The sequence below is a fragment of the Empidonax traillii genome, unplaced genomic scaffold (assembly GCF_003031625.1).
Source record: "Empidonax traillii isolate 1590-97213 ecotype Southwest subspecies unplaced genomic scaffold, ASM303162v1 scaffold426:size1138770, whole genome shotgun sequence".
NCBI lineage: Eukaryota > Metazoa > Chordata > Aves > Passeriformes > Tyrannidae > Empidonax > Empidonax traillii.
In genome coordinates, this window is record NW_020955619.1 from 745,458 (window position 1) to 766,074 (window position 20,617).

General features: G+C 46.2%; 1 protein-coding gene and 1 long non-coding RNA gene across 6 annotated transcripts in view; one reads left to right on the forward strand and one right to left on the reverse strand.

Moving 5' to 3' along the window:
- The window catches only part of FOXN4 (forkhead box N4), a 16,139-nt gene extending 6,827 nt beyond the window's left edge, over nucleotides 1-9,312 (reverse strand). For 3 of the 5 annotated variants that reach the window (XM_027894369.1, XM_027894368.1, XM_027894365.1), the window contains exons 1-2: nucleotides 9,264-9,312; nucleotides 7,854-8,054 (exon numbers count right to left, since the gene is read on the reverse strand). In XM_027894369.1, the coding sequence (XP_027750170.1) occupies nucleotides 7,854-7,936 (83 nt within the window). In that variant the 5' untranslated portion in view covers nucleotides 7,937-8,054; nucleotides 9,264-9,312. Of the gene's footprint in view, nucleotides 1-7,853; nucleotides 8,077-8,983; nucleotides 9,005-9,263 lie in introns of those variants that run through there. The other 2 variants (XM_027894366.1, XM_027894367.1) reach the window with 2 other exon arrangements.
- A 1,020-nt stretch (nucleotides 9,313-10,332) lies between these two features.
- On the forward strand, nucleotides 10,333-16,732 carry LOC114062686. The gene is made up of 3 exons (XR_003572429.1): nucleotides 10,333-11,113; nucleotides 16,292-16,363; nucleotides 16,448-16,732. It is a non-coding gene; the product is annotated as an uncharacterized LOC114062686 (long non-coding RNA).
- Nucleotides 16,733-20,617: the final 3,885 nt, after the last annotated feature.

The following is a 20,617-nucleotide window of genomic DNA, read 5'->3' on the forward strand; positions in this document are numbered from 1 at the left end:
CCCCCCCCCCCCCCCCCCCCCCCCCGCTGCCATCTGGCACCCGGGCCCTGCCGGGGCTCCCGGACACGGCAGAGCCGCAGCAGGTCTGGGGTCAGCGCCCACCGCACACTCCTCCTGTCCTGGGGGGCTCAGCCCCGGCTGGATGCTGGAAAACAAAAGCCTCTCCTCGCCCTCACCCTGGGTGCACCGGCCCAGGGCTCTTCCGAGCAGGAGAAATACCCCTGGATCGGCTGGATGTCATGGGAAGCTGGAATTACCACTGTCCTACCGGCCCGTGAGCACCAGCGTCCTCACCGGCCTCTCACACAAACCCTGTGGATCCAAACGGGGGCAAAGGAAGGTGTCGGATATCAATAAAAGTTGCTATCACAGCCATTAAGTTCTATTTTATGCAGATACAAAGATGTAGAAATATATAATACCTAGACAAGTGTGCAAGCCACTTCTTTTTCCAAGTCAAGGATCTTCCCTTCTCTTGTTCTCTTCCCTTCCCTTCTCATCGCAGTAGTTTGTATTTGAGTTTACAGGTTTTCTTAAAAACACCTCTGGCTGTTCACTTACACTTTTTTTTGAAAATGAATTTGCTAGTTATCAGAATAACTTTCAATTAATAATGGGGAAAAGTATATGTAATCAGAATATAAAATTGCATGGCATCCCTGCAGGGTCCCCTGCCAATGGGTTAAAACTGGATGGTCTTTAAAGTCCCTTTTAACCCAAATCGTTCTGTGACTCTGTGATTCCATGATTTGATGATTCTATCATTTCACATTTAAGGATTATTCTTCAGTCTGTCTTGAAAACCAATGCTGAATTTTCACAGATCTTAAAGAAGGTGAAGCTTTTAAAATATTCCCGTCTGAGGTGTTTTAAAAGCCCAGATATTCTGCAGCATAAACCAGCTTATCTCCCAGGACACAGACTCAATGTGTGTCCTGCTTTTGGTGAAAAATGCTAATTAACTGCAAAAAAGAGAGCAGAGCACAGGAACACCCAACATTGTAATCTTGTAGGCTTCAATCTTTCCAGCCTGGAAAATCCCCTGTGCCAAGACAACTACAGATCCATGGGTACACACTGGAATACCGTGTGTGCTTTGCTTCTGTTCGCCTCCACCACCCTTTTAACCTCAGGTTGGAGGGTAAACTCCAGGAGAATAAACTCCAGGAGTCAGAGCTCCTGCCTCTGGCCGGGTGCTCACAGCCCCTGGCACAATGGGGCACTGTGGTAAAGCAGCCACGGCCTTTCAGGGCATGTAAATGAGATAAATAGCGATGGGCTGTAATTAATTCACGATTCTGAGCCGTCCCCGGATGCATTCCCGGGGAATGGGGCTCCTGGAACAGCCACAGACCCACCAAACCCCTTTGGAGGAGAGGTTACAGTCCCGCGAACATGTTGCAAACACAATGTTGTTTTTAAAGGTGTGGCAAAATTATGCAACTCCACTTTTCCACCTCTGCTTTCAGCTCTCTGCAAAAAAACCCCTCCTGCTTCTGTGCTTCTCTCCTAGAAAGGCACCTGCACTGATGAGAATTCACAGGGTGCTGAGGATTTAATTCCCAAGGATGCTGATCCATGGCTATTACTGTGAAAAGGGCCTGGAGAATGCTGGGTGTGGTACAGAAATGCTCTGTGGTGGTGGTAGTTTTTGCTCTCTGCTCTAGAATTATCTGCCCAAAATACTTATCTCATATGGGTAATGCTGGATGAGGGACAGTACCCTTTGGAATGAAACCCCTTTCCAGATCTGACCCTTCCTGCTTACTGTCACAGAGAGATTGGGCTCCTGCACTGGTTGCACACCTGGCAAAGTTCCCCAGAGCCTTCAGCAACACAAAATCCCCAGTTACAGGCACCTAAAGGTATCTTTACCTTTCTTCTCCCCCATCAAGTGCATCCTGCTGGCACAACAGCTGGGAAAACGGAATTAAAATGATTCCTGGTCTGACCTTGCAGGAATCTGAACCAACATCAGAGCTGAGTGTGAGTCTATATTCATGGATCTGACTTCCCCACCTTTCCTCACGCCGAGCTGTTCCAGGAGCTGGATCTGAGCTGGTTCATCACCACAAAACCCCCTGTCAGGTGGACTATCCACTTCCACATTGCAAATTCCAAGGGAAGGTCAACTGATCACTGGAGACTAAAAGGGCAATTCCCTCAAAAATCAAGAGTGTGGTGGCAACTCATCATCACTTCCATTCTAAACAAAGTCAGCCCAAAACACTGAGGCTGCTTTTGGCATATTCAGCTTCAACCACAGCTTTAAGTTGTCTCTTACTCAACAGCCAATTTTTATTCCCATTTCCAACACTGAGCTCTTTGCCTGTGCTTGGGCAATGCAACAGTTCAACAATCAGGAGCAACTGGGGCAATAGTTCTTAATTACTGTTTGCTGTGGTTTATTCAGTGAGTGACAACTGGGCAGGAAGAGTCCTGAGAAAATCTCTTCTGGAAGTGGTGATGAGAAGCTGTTTTCCTTTATCTGGGATCACACAAGGCCCTCAGAACAAGAACAGAGATTTCTCATACGTAAGACAGGGAAAATATTTGGGGTTTGACTCCTGAGCTGTGTCCAGGTGAGAAATATTCTCCCTTTTATTTAAGGAGTCAACTTCGCCACCTCCTTTTTCTTCTCACTCCATCTGCTCTGCTCCTTTTACCTTCCTCCATTCCAGCTGCTCTTCCCCACCCCAGGTTCTGTTTTCCACCCTCAGAACCACCTGCCTTCTCTGTCTTTCTGCACCAGCTCCTCTCTTGCTTCAGCAGCAGGTCCCACGGCTGCCTTTGACCTGCAGTTCCTCTCTGAAGGCACAGCACATATCCAGTCCCAAACCACCAGCCCACCCCTCTTCAAGATCCTTGCTGGAAATAAGAACAGAAATTAAGCAGCTTTCCAGAGAAAAACAGAAAGTCCCTCCTCACCTATAACTGAAGAGACTTTGGATTATTGGAACCAAAACTAGTGAGGAAAAAGCAAATAATGTGATTAACCTGTCAGGTGTTGCTGTTCTTCTCCTGCACCACAGTTCAGAAGAGAATTCTCCAAAACCCTCCTGCAAAGGTACTGAGCAGAAAGAGGTATAGCTGTGCCCCTGGAGTGTTTTATACATCTCAGCTCCATGTTTCACAACTGTCCTTACACCATTTGCTCTGGGATGAAGGAAAAATGAATTACAAGTGACCTCTGTGATTTGCTTAAGCCCAAGAGGAAGTTTGGAGAAACAGCAGCGCTAAACTCCCAACCACCGTGCTTTAACCTGCTGTGCTTTAACCACCCCCAGGTTGGGATTTTCCAAAGTAGGATCTGCCTCTGAAATCTGTTTGTTTAAAAAAACTCAAACCAAACAAACCAAAACCCAAACCTGTGACTGATGTCAAAACAAGCTTCTCTTTGGTGCAAAAATGGGCTGAAGTACCAGGCGCTACGGGAATGTCTTACATTCATTCCAGGAGGGTTGTCTGCCTGGGAAGATACTTTTTCCTTGAACTTTGCTGTCTAATAGCACTGGAACCTCGTTGTTTACTCCAGTGGAAAGGGAGTATAAACTGCACTACCTGTGCAGTGTTGTAGGAACCATCTCAGTTGCTCACTGCCCTGGTGATGCAGCAGCTCTGCTGAGGCACACAGGACATTTTGAAATGGGTACAGTGAGACTCTGAAATGCTGGAAAAGTCCAAATTCCCTTTCTCTTCCCGTGTTCTGAACATGAGGACAAGCTCCATTTCAGAGGTATGAGATGAAACCTTTCTGGCCTCACTGGGGGCAGAGGAGCCTGAGCTGTGCTGGGTCCCACCAGCCCTTCCCACCTCTGCCTCCCCACGGGACAGTTTGAGAACCAAAGCCCCAATTTTTATTCCTCCAGATTAGCACATTTCAGAGCTGCAGAGGAAACTTGCACTAATCCACTTAAATCAATCCCCTTGGACTGATTCCTTGGAGGTTTCTCACATTTTTCTGAAAGAATGAAGCCACAACTGGGATGAAATTCCTGCAACACATCGAGCCATTATCTCACTCCCTGCCAGACACACGGGGTGTCACAGCAATGGACAGAGATGTTTTCTTCAGGAACAACTGTGGAGGGGTTAGTTATACATTTGTAACCTTTGGTGTGTAGCTGTGTCCTCTGTGCACACTCCCAGACATCATCCATCCATCCCATCCATCCATCCATCCACATCCCTCCCTCCACCCCTCCATGGCCTGGAGGCAAAATTTGCTCCCCAGAAGCCAAAGTGCAAAAGCATCCATGAGAGAACCCCTTAGCAGAGCTCTAATGTGCTCTGTGTGACATAAAGATAAAATTTGCCACCTTTTCCACTGCTGGAATGTGGCACATCCAGCATTTTTGGAATACAGCAGCCCCATGTTCATCCATCTATGCCTCTTAATCTGATTTTACACTAAACTATGCAAAGAATAAAGTAATTACAACAAAAAATTATCAGACTATCTAATGAGCTAATGAATATAGACCAATTATTTAAGAACCAAAGAGACAATTAAAATGAAGGATAATATAGTCTACTAATATGTCACATTATTAATGATTAACACCTTTTGATCAAAAATACATCTATTTAAAACTTAATTCCCATTTAATGTGTAAAAAGTGCATTGCAAGGCCTTCAAAATGCTACATAAGGCTTCTGTCAACACATAATAATATAAAAAAATAGAAACATGGTCCTTCCACAAAATATTGAGCTGCAAATCATGAAATCAGTTTGTCTGGTTGGTGTAGGGCTGCCTTGACATCCTAAGTAATGTTATTTCTTCAAACAGTATTATACATTTCAGGTATTTTTTTCAAAATATAGACACCACATTTTTATAAACTGATGATTTCATTCCTTAAATTTGGATTTCCACATATGCCAATTAACCCAAGGCAAAATACTCCTTGTCTCCCTTCTAATGGCCTGGGTTTCATGTCATAAATTTATTACATAGTATGTGATAAACCACACACAACTGTACCTAGCTGGGAATGGGAGGGGCCCCAAGAAATATTTGCTGCCTTTGAAAATGCTGTTTTAGAATGACACTGAGCCTTCTGTGGGGGAGAACTTTAGTCTGTGAGTGTTTTTCAGTCTTAGTCCAGGCCTGCCTGGGGCTTCTGCTGCTCAAACTCTGCATGTTAAACCTCATTCTGGTCATTTATATTAAATCCCATTTTAAAATCAGAATGATACATTCCAGATTTCAATTAAAATACCCAAACACCAGAGTGTTCAGGAACTGGAGAACCTGGATTACCAGAGAGAAGACCCTGGGAGCAGCCTTGAATTGGCTTCTATAATTTACACAGCTCTGTGCAGAAATAACCACGAGCCACCACTGCACAGCAAACCTGGAGTAAGACTTGTGATTTAAAATAGATATATTGACATTAAAACATGTTAAATTATTAATTATTATTAACAAGGATAAAACGTTAAGGGTTAAAAAATCCCAGTGCTACAATTCTCTACGTTTACTCTCTGGATGGGAATAAAATGGAATCATCAGAAGTATTTGTCACTACTATGATGATGGAAATACTGAACGTGGGGGTATTTTCTGTAGGAAAGTAAGAGTGGCATTTGCTAATATAAATAATTACTTTGAACTGGCAGCCAGGTAGTGACAGTGCCATAAAAACAGGCAGCAGAGGAGATGCGATGGCCCTGAAAAAATCATCCCTGTGCTGTTTTATATCCCACAGCTGCACTAGTTGAGGAGATATTTGCCTAAAATCATTTCACTGTGGTGCAAACCCTCCCAGGACTCTGCTCAGCAGCCGAAAGCAGTTTAAGCCTCATCACTACTCTGAGCTACGTCAAATTTACTACAGACATTTTGGATGCACAGAGTCCAAAGATCTGCTAAAATCATGGATTTTTTAATCTCATCTATCCTAAAAAAAAAAAAAAAAAAAATCCCACAGTTTCCCACTGGAAGCAGAAGCTGCTGCAGGCTGGGGGTGTTTGGGGTTTGGTCCCCTCCCTCTCCCGCGTTTCCTCCGGCACTCGCAGGAAAAGCCGGGGCTCCCCCGAGTCCAACTGTCCCATTGAAAGATTCCAAGTGAGACAGAAGAGTATTCTCAGCACAGCCCCAGCCTCCCACTCGCTAATTGGAGGCCAGTCCCCATTTTGTGGAGCCTTGATGCTCCCCCATGGAGAACTCGGGACTGTGGGTTCCAGCCCCGGACTGTGGTGACAGCAGGAGAGTAAACAGAGCTGATAGAATTTGACAGGTCTATTCTTTGCTTAAAATCATTCAGTCTAAAAGATTTGCTTTTACATAATCCAAAGTGTTTTCTCATGAAGTAGGACAAATACTGCTCTGCATTTATGGTGCAGTGAAGATTTTATGCATTTTTATCAGAATTTGCCACTATTAAACGAGGTCAAATAATTTATTTTAAAGCCGTGTATCACAAGCGGGCTAAAAACTTTAGAGAACTGGGATCTGTGAGTTCCAAATGTTTCACAGAGAATCCAAAGTAGTTTCTAAAAGCAGCTGATTTGTGAGTAAAAGAAAATTGCAATTCCTTTACTGCAGTAAGATAAATTCTATCTTTCTCCCCCCCAAAGACAGATTTTTCTGCAGCTATGACTCAAATAGTTCTCCTCATAAAAAGAGTCTTTGTTAAGGTGGTGAGTTCTGCAGGGCACTGAAGATGCAGACTTAAATCCAAGTCCTCAGCAGTTTCTCTCATCCACACCCTTCATTAAATCCCGAATAATTTCTTTGCAAATATTTACACAGCCAAGAAAAATGCCCAGAGCAAACAGTGCCTCCATAAACAGCAAAACAGCTCCACAGACCTTTTTCCACAGAGGCTCCAGGGACTATAACAAATCACTTGTTGAGCTGCAAGAGGCTGCGCTGCAGCGCTTGCATTTTGAATAGAGGGAGGCTGAGAGAAAAATACCTGCACTCAAGAAATGGGTACAAACCCCCAAGGCTGGGAGGAGGGAGTCTCTCACTTCTTATTTTAAAACAAGAAATTAATTTCTTTCTATTTTTTTTCCCTGGATCGTGTCCTGTATTGCTGTATTTCTTGGAGCTTTGCATCATGTGACAAGATGTAACCTAACATAACCCAGGGCTCTGTAACTCATGCAGAACTCTCCTGTGACTTCTAACAATACTTTTTAAATGATAAATGGAAGCCCAGTGGCCCAGGTAAATTAAATTATCAAAGGCTCTTGACAAATCCAGATTTGTTCCCACCACTATTAAAAGACCTTTGACATATCAGTGCTTTGGAGGGCTGCAAAAGTACTTGTTTTAATTAAAATCTCTTCTAGTGCCTATTGCACTTATTTAGGCTCTCCATGGCTGCTCCATAACAATGCAAAAAGTGATCTGAAAGGGAACTTTCAGTAATTATTATTTAACAAGGATATCCTTCTCTGGCAAGGTTTGTGAAGGAGAAGGAGTTTAAAAGGGAGGTCAGCCCTCCTTTTAGGGCAGCCCTCCTTCAGCACCTCCTTTGGAGGTGTGTTTATCAAATGTAGATTAGTATCAAAATCAGAGAACCATAGAATTATAGAATGATAAGGGTTGGAAAAGACCTCCAAGATCGTCAAGTCCATCCGAATCCCACCCTGCCCACTAAACCACGTTGTGAATCTTTCACACAGGAATGCTTTTCCATAAGGAATGTGCTGTAACCAATCATCAGCTTAGAAATCTTATTTTGAGTGGAGAAATAATGCAGATAATTTTTTAAAAGAAGAAGAAAAGTGGATTTCTACATGCTAAAGGGATTTTTGTTGGAAATAAGGAGGAAATACCACGGGTTAGCAGGATTTGACAGTGCAGGGGTCACTTTGGAAATGGAGAAGTGCCTCACCTGTATTCCTGGGAAGGGTGGTGGTTTTGCCCTGAGTTCCTAATGATTCCTGACATTATGGCCGGGATATCACTCTCTATCATCTCCTTGGGCAGCAGCAGGCAGGGTCAGCAGCAGTAGCTATCCAGCACTTCAGCAGCGGCGGGAGGCACCGGGGCACGGCCCGGCCGGGGACCGGCACCGCCACGTGCACTGGTGGTACTGGGAAAGGCAGGAGAACATCTCACGGGGGATAATCCCGGCTCAGAGCGGGACCGCCGAGGGAGGGACAGCCACGGGCAGGGACTGTGGATCCCGGGAGCACCGGCAGCCGGGAGCGCTCCCGCCTCGGGGCCGCCCTTATCCCCCAGGCAGCATCCGCCGCCGCGTTTTGGAAGCCCGAGCTGCGGGAGCTGCAGCGGTCCCGGTGGGCCCCGGCGATGGGGTGAACCGGGGAACCCCGGCCCCGCTGCCCCGGCGATGGAGGGATCCCGGGAGAATCCCAGCCCCGCTGCGCGGGGATGGAGACAGTCCGGTGTGCTCCAGCCCCGCTGCCCCAGGGATGGGGTAAGCCGAGGGTTCCCAGCCCCTCTGCTCCGCGAATGGGGCGGGAGCCCGGGTGAACCCCAGTCCCGTTGTCCCAGGAATGAGGGAAACAGTGGGACCCCAGCTCCGCTGCTCCAGAAATAGAGGGGGATCCTGGGGGATCACCAACCCCGCTGTCCCAGGGATGGAGTGAGCTGGGGGTCCCCGCCACCACTGCCCCGGAGATGGAGGGGGAACCCGGAGTTTCCGAGCCTCGCTGACCCGAGGGTGGAGCGATCCCCCGAGAACCCCATCCCGCTGCCGGGGGATGGAGAGAGCCCGGGTGATCTCAGCCCCGCTGCCCCAGGGGTGGAGGGGGAGCCCAGGGAACTCAACCCCGCTGCCTCAGAGATGGGGAAGGATCCCGGGGCTCTTCGACCCCACTGCCCGCGGGATGGAGCGATCCCGGGAGAAGCCCATCCCGCTGCCCGGGGACGGAAAGAGCCCGGGTGATCCCAGCCCCGCTGCCCGGAGATGGAGAGAGCCCGAGGTTCCCCCTCCCCTCCCCGCCGCGCCGACCCCCCGCGCCCCGGGCCTGGCGCTGCCGCCGTCGCTGCTGCACGAACCTGCGGGCGGGGGGCCCGGCGGGGTCTGATGTCGGGCCCGGCGGGGCCGCGCTCCGGCCCCGGTTTAAATTTCCCTCTCCGGAGCTGTCCAGCCCGAGCATGCGCGGCCCGGCCCGGGGTCAGCGCCGGGGCAGAGCGGGCAGGGCCGGCCCCGCGCCCGCCGCGGAGCCCGCACCGCCCCCGCACGGCCCGGGAGGGGCCGGCGTGCCATGGGATGGGGTGGGGTGGGCGGGCGTGTCCGCGGGGAGCAGGGCAAATAAACGGGAAAAACCCAACTAACCCAACTCCGGGCAACTCTGCGGAGGGACGAGGGGGAGGGATCCACCGGCTCGAACGGGCACCGGCGGGAGGGGAGGGGGGGAGGCTCGGGGGGGGATCGCGGCGCTGCCCGATGGCTGAGCTCGGTGCCCTTTTCGCGGTGCCTGGACCTCGGTGCCCTTTTCGCGGTGCCCGGCGCTCTGTGCCCGGCGTGCGGAGCCCGGTGCCCGCCACCCTGTGCCCAGTTCCCGGTGCTCGGAGCCCGGCGCTCCGTGCGTCAGGTGCCCGATGCCCAGTACTCTGTGCCCTTCTCCCCGTGCCCAGTGGCCGCAGCCCCGCTCGGCGCCGCGGGGAGCGGAGCGGAGGCAGTGCCTGGACGCGCCTCTGCCCTCCCACCGCCCGTCCCGCTCCGGGATGACCGCGGAAAGGACCCGCCGCAGCGGGAAAGGGAGCCCGGACAGCCCGGGAGGCTGCACCGCACGTTTTGCTGCCTTAGCGCTGACACTGTGAGCGGGGTGAGGCCCCGGTACAGGTTGCCCCATACCTGGCAGTGTCCAAGGCCAGGTTGGATGGGGCTTGGAACAACCTGGTCTAGTGGAAGGTGTCCCTGCCCATGGCAAAGGGGTGGAACTGGAGGTGCTTTAAGTCCCTTCCAACCCAAACCACTCCGGATCTCCATGGACCTGCAGCCGTGAGGCGAGGGGTGGTTGCCCCACCAAGGGTGGGCAGAGGTGGAGGGGACACGGTCCTGCCCCTGGAAGGCACCCACAGAGCCCAGCCAGCCCAGGGGATGCAAGTGGGAGGGAGGGACCCAGGGAGGAGACTGAGGGGTCTGGTAGATGTCAGCGCCTTTATTTAACTACATTTACACATAAAATAAACAAATAGTCCCCCTGTATTCAGCACTGGTGAAGACCTCAAATCCTGGGGGTAGTTCTGGGCCCCTCAGCACAGGACAAACATTTGGGGTGTCTGTCAGCATGTCTGTCAGAGGGCTCAGGGAATGGAGCTGGGGAAGGGTCTGGAGACTCAGGAGCAGCTGAGGGAGCTCGGGGGCTCAGCCAGAAGAAGAGGAGGCTCAGGGAGGACCCTCTGCCTCTCTATAACTCCCTGACCAGGAGAGGTTTGGGTTGGACATCAGGAGGAATTTCTTCACAGAAAGGGTTGTCGGGCATCAAAACAGGGACCAGCCTCCCTTGTTAGGAAAATGGCTTTTATGTTGAAGCAGTTTGAGGTCAGTGATGACACCAGATCATTTGGGATCTGCATAGCAAAGCTTAAATGTGGAAATACTTCCAATATCCTTGCATGATGAAACCCCAGAAGATTAATGATAAACATATTTCCTTGTGCTTCACAGTTTAACAGAGTATGGAGAGGAGGAAACGTGAAGACAGAGATCTTTCTTTTTCTGCTCTTAATGAGAATCTGTTCACTTCGATGAGCATCAAATCTCCTTCTGTTAATTGCTGTTGATAGAAGTGCAGATTAATCAATATTTCCATACATCAAGGCCTATACCAGGCACATCTGGAGAACCAAAATAAGAGGAAAAGTCTCAGTACTGCCAGAGCCTAAGGCACGGAGTTTGCACAGTTTCAAGTGTTTCCTTAATTACAGAGTTATTAAAATGTCATCTTTTAGTCATTATATCCTTAAAAACCACTTTAAAAAAATGCAGTCCTGGAGCTGGATCTTTGCAGGAAGGGTGAGGATAAAACACACCACTTCTTTCAGCCTTCCTTGGAGCTGTTCAGCCCATTGTGTGGAGCTTTTCGCCTGACTGGTTCCCTGTAGCAGAACATTCCATGCAGGATTCATTTCTCCAGGTGATTTGCATACCTCCTGCTTGGAAGGGCCACATCAGACCAGGTGAGGAGAAAGGGTGGCTCCTGCCTCGCTTACTCACTGGGGGAGCTTAAACTGGAACGGGGAGGGATAAACGGGCTTAGTTCTGCAAGCACTTGGAAGAGCACGCGGCAAGTTGCAACAAGGAAAATTCCAGTTAATTGTTACAAAAACCTTTTCACAATGAGGTCCAGCACTGCAACGGGGCACAGGGGGGTGGTTGAGTCCCTGCCCTTGGAGACACTCGCAATGGGACAGGACAGAGCTCTGAGAAATCCGTGGAATGGTTTGGGTGGGAAGGACCTTAAAGCTCCTTTCATCCCACCTGCCATGGGCAGGGACACCTTCCACCAGCCCAGGGTGCTCAGAGCCAACTGCTCTGTGTCACATCTGCTCAGAGTTTGAATTCAGGTAAACTGCAAACTGATGATTGGATTTCCAGAGATTGGCTGTAGCCGATTTTTCCTTGTTGTAGGTGTTTTCTCACCAGTTCTCTTACTCTGGAGACATTATGCTGTGCAGGAAAGGAATATCAATGTGTTTTGTCTTCCGATATACAGTAACTGGGTTCCTTTAAGCGAATTTTAAAATGAGAGAATACAAGATGTGGAGAATTCTGTTTTTATTTATAGTCTTATTTAGATTAAGGAATAGGGCATGTTCACCTGCCACAACTGAAATAATTTTTACAGTGAATATTAGCAGAGAAATGTGGTTTAGGTACTTTTATTTATCCAATTTCTGTTGGATTTATTTGGTGACATGTAAAATCAATTGTAGCCTTTAAAATAACATAATGTTCAGCAATCAGTTTCTTCCTTTTCTTGGAAAAGTTTATACTGGTGTAGCAAATAACACAATAAAACAACACAGGTAAAATAGGGATTTACTTTGTAAAGACAATAATTTTCTTGTGTGTGAATTTCTACAAAAATATTTTGAATTTCTATAGACTTTCATTTAAACTGTAGTAATTGAATTCATTTTGCTGCCAGCTGAGGTCATCATAAAACAAGCTTGGTTTATTTTCCAAGCTCTCCAGTTTGCTTTAGGAGACAAGTGAGGAAAAAGAAAACAAACAAACAAGCAAGGGAGAGTTGAGGAACCCTCAAAAACAGAGGTTTATGAGAACTCTGTGAAGACTTTGGCAACTTCTGTGTAACCAGACTGGAAAATCAAAATATTTCCCCCATCTCTTATCAGTCTGGACTGGGACTGGTGTCTGTGGTGAACCCAGGATGGCTGAACAGCAGCTTCATGTTCACTGATCATCTTTTTCTGTGAAGGAACAGTGGTGTGTCCTCACTTCGAGCTTCCTACTCCTCACTTGGCTTTTTTCGTGATTATACTTTTCATCCTTCTTCGCCTGAGGGTCTAAAACATGTGGAGAAAATAATGATGTGAACTCAGATCAGTACCCTCTGTTTGGTGAAATGTGGTGATTTTAAAGCATTTAGTGCTCTGTAAAAAGGAAGAATTTCCTTGCACACTTCAAGCCAGCTTTGTTTGATGTGAAAGAGAGGATTCTTTAGCTCCTCCTTTATTTACCCAGTGCCTTTACAATTCAGCCCTTCAGTCCCCTCCTTACAAAATATTCTATTTGCACTTTAAACTGCAACTTCATCCTGCAGATTCTCAGTCCCTGATGAAGATGGGAATCATGTTGTACTTCACCCCCCCTCCCAGTGCCCAGGTCTGGGGTTGTTTTCTCTCCCTCAGAAATAAAAAGCAGCTATTTCAGTTCCCCACGGGCTCTTTTCCCAGGGCATTCATATCGGAATGAAACCAATGTGCAAGTGGATTCTGGCCAAGCCATTTGAAACCCAGGAAACTTTACAAGCTTCCCCCTTTTATCCCCTTGGAAAAGCCCCGACCGTTTGTTTTATTCCAGGATACTGTATCGTAACAAATTATACTTAAAAATCATTTGGTGTGAAATTGCAGATTAATCCCACCGGGCCGGGGGCTCAGCCCTGTCTGGCCACTCGGGAGCACACAGATGGTGGCTCTGAGAGGGACAAAAGGCACAGGCACTGATTACATGCATGGATGTAACGGACAAAAAGCCCTTCCCCACGGAGAAGGTGAGGAAAACACACCGGAGGTCCCAGTGCCTGCTTTGGGCAGGCAAACTGCATTTTAAACTGTTGAAAACGTGCCACAAACAAAGGGAAACCTGCTTTTCCTCCCTTTAAAATCCCTTTGTTTTTACTTCCTAAGGCAATTACAACTTTTCTTATTTTTTCTTGTTGCTGTTTTGTTTTATTGCTTCTTTAGGCAGCAAACACCAACAAATGGTGATTCCTTTTGCAGTCTGGCAGTTTCCCTCACTGCCCTGTTCCTAAAACAGTGCCTGCTGTTCTGTATTCCGCAGGGACACAGTTGTCCTGCTTGCTGGGAAGTGCTGAAAGTCCAGCCTGGAAGAAATGAATCTTCATCCTCGTGAAGATGAAGTTGCTGAAGTTAAAAGTGCCATCTGACCTACTCACTGATTTTAAGGCGAAATTGTTCACACTTAAGAACAAAATGCATCGTGTGCTGCGTGTTCCTGGTGGGAATTCAGGAGTGTGAGTACAGTGGCCAGTCTCTGGAATGTCCAAAGCCGGGTTGGAAGGGGCTTGGAGCAACCTGGGATAGTGGAAGGTGTCCCTGCCCATGGCAGGGGCTGGCACTGGATGAGCTTTAGGTCCCTTCCAACCCAAACCATTCTGGGATTTGCCAAATGCCTGGAAAACTGGACCTGTGGCTCCTCATTGCCCCTGCAGCAGAAATCTTGCAGAGCCAGGACTGTGTGTGCTTTAAAGAGCTCGCAGAGCTCCCAAACCAACCCAACAAGGCACACAGAACCTGACAATATATCTATAATTTAGCCACTTAAACCTAAGCTTCGGACACTTTTATCTTTGTGAGTGAACTGCAAGATTATTTTGCCTTGATATTTGTCTATTTTGTGGCAAAATGTCGTTTATAGATGATACAATTGTGCAGTGCCGTTATTATATGCAATAATATGGAGGAAGTGTTGTGACAGGAGAATTCTGGTTGGCTGGTGTGTTTTCCACCACTTCAGATGGCCAACAGAATTGCTTTTATCACACACTGTCAGGAGATTTTAACCCTCAAAATGTCATTAATGAGAAAGTGATCTCTGAGAAATGTAGTTTTAGTGTATTTTCACATAGCCTCCAGCAAAACAGTTACTTTTAGAAATACAGGGCTTAGCACAAGATTGTAGAAATCAGAAAAAAATTGAGATTGAAGCCAAAATTCCTTCCTTGAACCATACTGTTGTCTGTAGATATTGCACAGTGTGTGACAATTAGGAGCAGCACGTGCAGAAGACAATATTCCCTTAAGACAGGAAGGGGTACAAGGTTGGAATAAAAACTTATTGTCCCCCCGAATTTTTAATGGCCTAATTATTAATTTCATTATTAATTTCAACGTCCTAAATTTCGACAATGAAAATCTTTGCACTATGTCAGCACAGTATTAATGCTTTTATTTTGCATTTTGGGGATGAAATAAATAAATTCTTTGGAAATGATAATTTTTTTTCAAATATGGAGGGAAATCAATATGCTGTTGGCTGATGGATATAATTTATAATCTAGCTTGTCGTTGAAAGAGGCAACTTGAGCCACAGAGCTCGGAAAATTGTCACTTTTGATCTCTTTATTGCTCTTTTGTAGTCTATGGTCTATTTACAGCTGAAGAACTGTGCAGAAAATCCTGTGTAGATCTCACCTATTTCTTCACCATGAGTTTTGCCTCAATTAATATTTCTCATTTTGTCAGCAGATCCCCATGGATTGCTTTTATCTACACATGTGCTCACATAAAGATTGTCCTGTTTGTAGATGAAGTGAGGAAAGAAACAAAAAAGGAGCTTTTAGAGCTAATTGTTCTCAGCTTTGGGTGAATATACAAGCTTTTTATTGAAGAAGCAATGAATGTTGACTAACTACTGAAGTATTTTGTGAAATTCTTACTCTCATTATTCTAATTATTATTTGCAGAACTTGAAACTCCTTGATCACATCGGGCTTATTAACCAGAGATACTAAAAGAAAACATTCCTCAAGGTTTCTGGAGAAAAGCCTTAAAAAAAGCCACACAATTTTTTCTTTGCTTCTATTTCTGCCATATTTTCAGTGTATACACAGACACATTTTATCTTAAATAAACAATAACACTCATAGGGTGTCAGGGTAATACTTGCAAGTGTAAAGCCCAAATTCAGTGTGATAAAGACCTTTCAGAATCCATGACAGAAGGATTGATTTCCATTTCCTTCCTGGCTTCTGTGAATCTTGGTTGAATATGTAACTAACTGCACACTTATCCCTCAAAAAACCAAATGAACTTTCCTGCCAGTCATTCACGTGTTAGGTGATTCCTGGGATTCCTGGTTCTGAGGGTTTGCATAACTACAACTTCCCAGGTGGAAGGATCCTGCAGGAGCCAGCACTGCTCATTCCTTTGGAGTCAGTGGGACCGGCCACACGAGCAAAGAGAAGAATGTGCATATTTTTCTAAGGCTCTAAGATCCTTCTCTTAATAAGACCGTCATCAAATTAACATAATCAAGAAGTCGTCAGTTCTTTTATGAACAGCTTCTCTGGCAGGTCCCTGCTCCCCCAGCATCTCTGCTCTGAACAATATCACAATGTAGTGAATATTGTTTCATGCTTCCACGACACACAAGTCTAATTAAACCATTTCTGCACCTCCCCTGCCCATAACTCTTCATTTCAGTAATTAGAAGACACCCCAGTACGGACACGCTGTTTCATCAGCTTTTAGGCTCCGAGACTTAAAACTAACATTTTCAAAAGCATTTCATGGTTTGAAAGAATGGTCAATTAACCTTGGGTTTCCTGTGGGGAACCCTGCAAAGAACTGTCAACAGTTCAGTTTAGAGAGATTTGTCCAGTGACCTACGAGGCCACGAAGTTCACGAATGCATGTACCAGTGTCATCATAGATTTGTTCCCTGGGTTACTGTCACAAGGGAAGAAACTGATTGTTTGGGGGTTCCTTCTACAGTAAAAAGTGACCGACGGGTGACGGGACCCCGGAGCTGCTCCCGGGCAAAACCGGAGCCACTCAACAGGAAAAACCTCCGGTATCTCCAAGATGAATTATGTGTCTCTTTCTCTTCCTCCCATAAGGTTCTTTCTTTTTTTTTTTTTTTTTCAGGAAGGGGCCGGGGGGAGTCCATGGACTGCCTGCTGAGTTTCTTTGTATTTGGAATTCCCTCCAAACGGCAGCGTAAGATAAACGTCTGATTATTGCAGTGCTGACAGTCTTCAGATTTAAGTGATAGCAACATCTCACTCTTTATACCAAATTAAGGGCATTCTGTGGAGCAGTAGGAGTTGATTCAGGGATGCACCTGCTGAAGGAAGTCAACAAACCCATTCTGAGCCCTTCTGGAGAGATGACACCGTCAGGCTGCACAGGGCTGATTCTATTGTGATATCTAAAAGAAACCAGAAGTCTCCTCCTGGCCACTGAGGGCCAAAAAAAAATCTCTGATTTCATAAGGGAGGCAGAACTAGCCACAAATAACATGATCTTCCATGTAGGATCTGATAAATGGAAATTAAAATCTAGCAGGTGGCACTTGGCTTTGCTTTTCCTTCAGTACTCTATAAACACAGGACTTTTTTGCCATTTCACAAACTGCACAGAGAAATGATTTTGTTTTCTTCTACTCAGCATCAGAATGTTCTCCCTGGCCAACCTGGCAGATCAAAGTCTCAGGTATTTGTTCATATCACAACTGGTGGCCAGTTGTTTTTTCAGCACTTCTCTATGCTTGACTCTGAATGCCCTTCTGTGTGCTCAGCCTTTAATTTAAAAATACCAGAAAAATCTGGATTATGGCACTGGGCCCTCAGGTGAAACGGGAATAATTCAGTGTCATGTGAACATGGAGTTTCTACATTACATCTGATTTTCCTGGCTTTTGTCACACCCGTGACACTTTCACAATTGTCAGCTTCGTTGCTTCACAATTGTAACTGTCTCTAGTGCAGTTCAAACACTTCAGGTGATCCTGTGTAATGCTCCAAACTTAAAATTTTAAGATATGAAATAACCAGGAGGGTTTTCTTAAACACACATGTCCTTGTACTTGTAGAGTCATGGAATGCTTTGGGTTGGGAGGGATCTTAAAGCTCATCCAGTCCCACTCCCTGCCACAGGCAGGGACACATTCCACTAGACCAGGTTCTCCAAGCCCCATCCAACCTGGCCTTGGACCCTTCCAAGAATGGGACATTTTACTTTACACCTGAATTCCCACCAGGAACTCCCAGCTGTGCATCCTAAGAGCAGTTTCTGTACTGGGTGCAGGCCAAACCTGCTGCAAATAAAGAATTCTCCAAAACCTCAGTGCTTCTGTTTTCCCAAGTGCTGCATGAGCTGGATATCCTTCAGACTGGAGGAAATACAGACATCTTTACATGAATTTCTTACAGCTGGACCATATCCAAGATTTGTAATTGAAATCTGTGCCCTGTTCTGAGTTTTACTCCGATGCAGAGTGGTGGCTCAGCCCCCAAAGATCTTCCACCCCACAGTGATTCCCACCTGAGCACATCCATTGGGTCAAGCCAAGAAGATTTTCAGCCAGACCTGAGGTGATGTCTTTCAGAGCTTTCAACCCTGAGAAGACACTGAGGGAAGGGAATAACACTGATCCTTTGTATTGCCGGCAAACCTAGGCTATGTTTTAGCAATGACGTGTTTTATGGACCATTCATTAAGAGATGGACTCCATGATACATGTGGGTCCCTTCCAGCTCAGAATATTCTGTGATTCTGTGATTTTGTTTGTTGTTTTAATGTGGCCATTGGTCCCCTCACGAGGTTCTTGGTGTGCAGGAAGGGAAGGACGGGTTAAAAATAACGGCTCTCGTTTATAAATTTGCCCATTCTTTCCTAGTAGAACTTGCTGGGGAGAGGCTGAACTGCTCTTCCTGTGCTCAGAAGTCCCAGAGCACAGATTTAAAATGCAAAGCCTGGCTTTGCAGGCCGGGATGAGCCGGGGGGGGAGGGGAGCAGGGGATGAGGAGCCGAGGGCGGCGCGTTGCACGAGCAGCGTTAGACATTGAGAAAGATATCATTAGATTAAAAAGGTGTCTCCAGAGAGAGACAAAGGGCCAGCCAGGGCCTGGCGTGTCAGCATTGCCCAACACGAGCCTCAGAGTCATTGCTGGTGACAACAGCTGCTCAGGGAAAGGCTTTCCTGGGAGACATCCCCATCCCACCAGGGTCCAGTGTGTGAACACACACGGGCTGTCATTCCAGCAGAGTAAACAGGCAACAGGCTCCACACCTCCCTCTCCTCAGGATTAATTACTCATGGGAAGTGACAGCTACTGTCTAGTGCCTCCAAGTTGTCACCCATTCATGTTTCCTCAAGGACAAATGGCTTCATTTCTGAATTTGTCTGACTGTCCCATCACAGTTTTGAAAGCAAGAGATGACCGATTTTTCCTGGTTTTATTGCTGAGGCTGAACAGGAAGAGATCAATTCATCACTCATGACATCTCTCATGACAGCCTGGTTTCTTGCTACATTCAAATTATCTTTCCTGGGTTTATTTTTTATATGGAAAATAAAAGCTCAGCCACTTTGCTACAATTTCTGGAGCATTTTCAAAGGAAAATTTTGGTCCTGTCAAACTCCTGTAAACTGGCACTGGAATATGAAGTTGGGCGCTTCTTTTTCTAGTTTTTCTTTGGCCTTGTCAAACCTTTATGGATTATATTTTTTGTTTATAACGGGCAGGTTAATGGATGGATTGAAATATAGGGGCATGTACCAGAAGAAAAAAAAAAAAAAAAAAAGAATCTGATGGGGTTATTCATGTGCTTTTGGATTTGATTTCCTTCCTACTTCCTTATTTAATAACTAGGTTCCTTAAGACTCCTTAAGCTTGAATGACCCATGTTTTGTTGCCGGGTCTATTCCACTGACCCCTGGCAAGACCCCTGCCCCAGTTCGTCCATCAGACAAAAATGAATCTATTCCAGGAGCTCTCAGTTCCCATTAGCTCTAATTGAGCCTGACAGTTGGAGACAGGCCTCATTATTTTTAATTGGACCCTATAGTTCTAGAGTGAAATTAAACACAATTTAATGCAGATAGCTCATCTCCCTCACTATGACACAGTCAAATTGTATTTTAAGTTTAATGAAACAACAGGGTTTGTTTCCAGGCTTTGCTTTTGCCGAGTGTTGCTGCTTTGAGCTCTGTGTTATTTCCAACTTGCCTGGTGTGAGGACATGGATGTTAATTAGGATCTGACCTGGGTGTGCACCTGGAGGACCCTTTCACTCCACTTTTGTACCAAAAGTGCTGTGCAGGCACAGGGCGGTGGTGAACGACTCTGGAAGAAGCTCAGACTGCCCGTGAGAGGTTCATATGCCCTGGTTAAGTTTTAAACAGATTTGCAGTGATGTCATGCAAATATAAGAAATTCCTGAAAGTTTTGCCAAATTTCTGTGGGAAGTTTTTTTCAAAAATTAAAAATTAAGATGCTTCCCCACAGCTCAACAAGGGCATTTTTAATGCTTCATTCAGAGCTTCTGGGCTTTTTTCTGTCATGAAGGAACATTTTTATCACTATCAGGTGGTGCATTTCTGTGAAGACACCCCTGAATAGGGAAGGACTTGAACCATCCTGTTGCTCTAAGTATTATAAATGATCCTGTATTGGATTTGCATTGGGAAGGGACATCCCAGTTGCTGCTGATGAAGGGACAGCTCTCACCGTCCTCACTGTGATGATTTTCAGCCACACAGGGGTTTGTAAAATCATTTCCTGAGCTCTCCCTTTGCATCACTTAGTGAGTCAGCTGTGGGTTAGGAGACCAAGTCAATTTTTATTGAATCTTTAACTTTGCCAGAGGTAGCAGAATTAATCCATCGCAATACTCCTCTTTGGATTAAAGATTGTGGAACCAAGTCTAATTACAGAAGACTTTGATTAAATATTGAATTTTCCAATGCAAGTTTCCCTTTACACAGGTGAAGTCATAGACACACATTTCAGAGGGCATTTCCTTTAATATATTTACATTTTCTGTAGCTTCCTCTTCAGCTTTGCTTGAAGGTCAAATAAAGAAACTACAGCACCTCTCTAGTGAGATTTGACACATCAAATTGGACATTTTTTCACAAATGAGTCTTCAGGAATCCAAGGCAAGAATCCTTTGGTTTGGAACAGCAGAACCTCTCCCCTTCAGAAGAGTTCGGGCAGAGTGCATTAATAATCATATACTGTGTGTTTAATTAGCAGACACTTAATCATGGGAATTCTATGACATCAAGCCTGCAGGCTGGGATTGTCCTGGAGAAAACCAGCAAGGATTACCCAATGTTTGTCCAGGCACTGCACCTTTCCAGCTGCTCCCCTTGGCCTCCTTCCCAGAGCAGGAGTCAGTTCCTCCTCACCTCTCCCAGCTGCCTCTGAAGGCTTTTCTGAAGCAATTCCCACCTGGAGAACAACA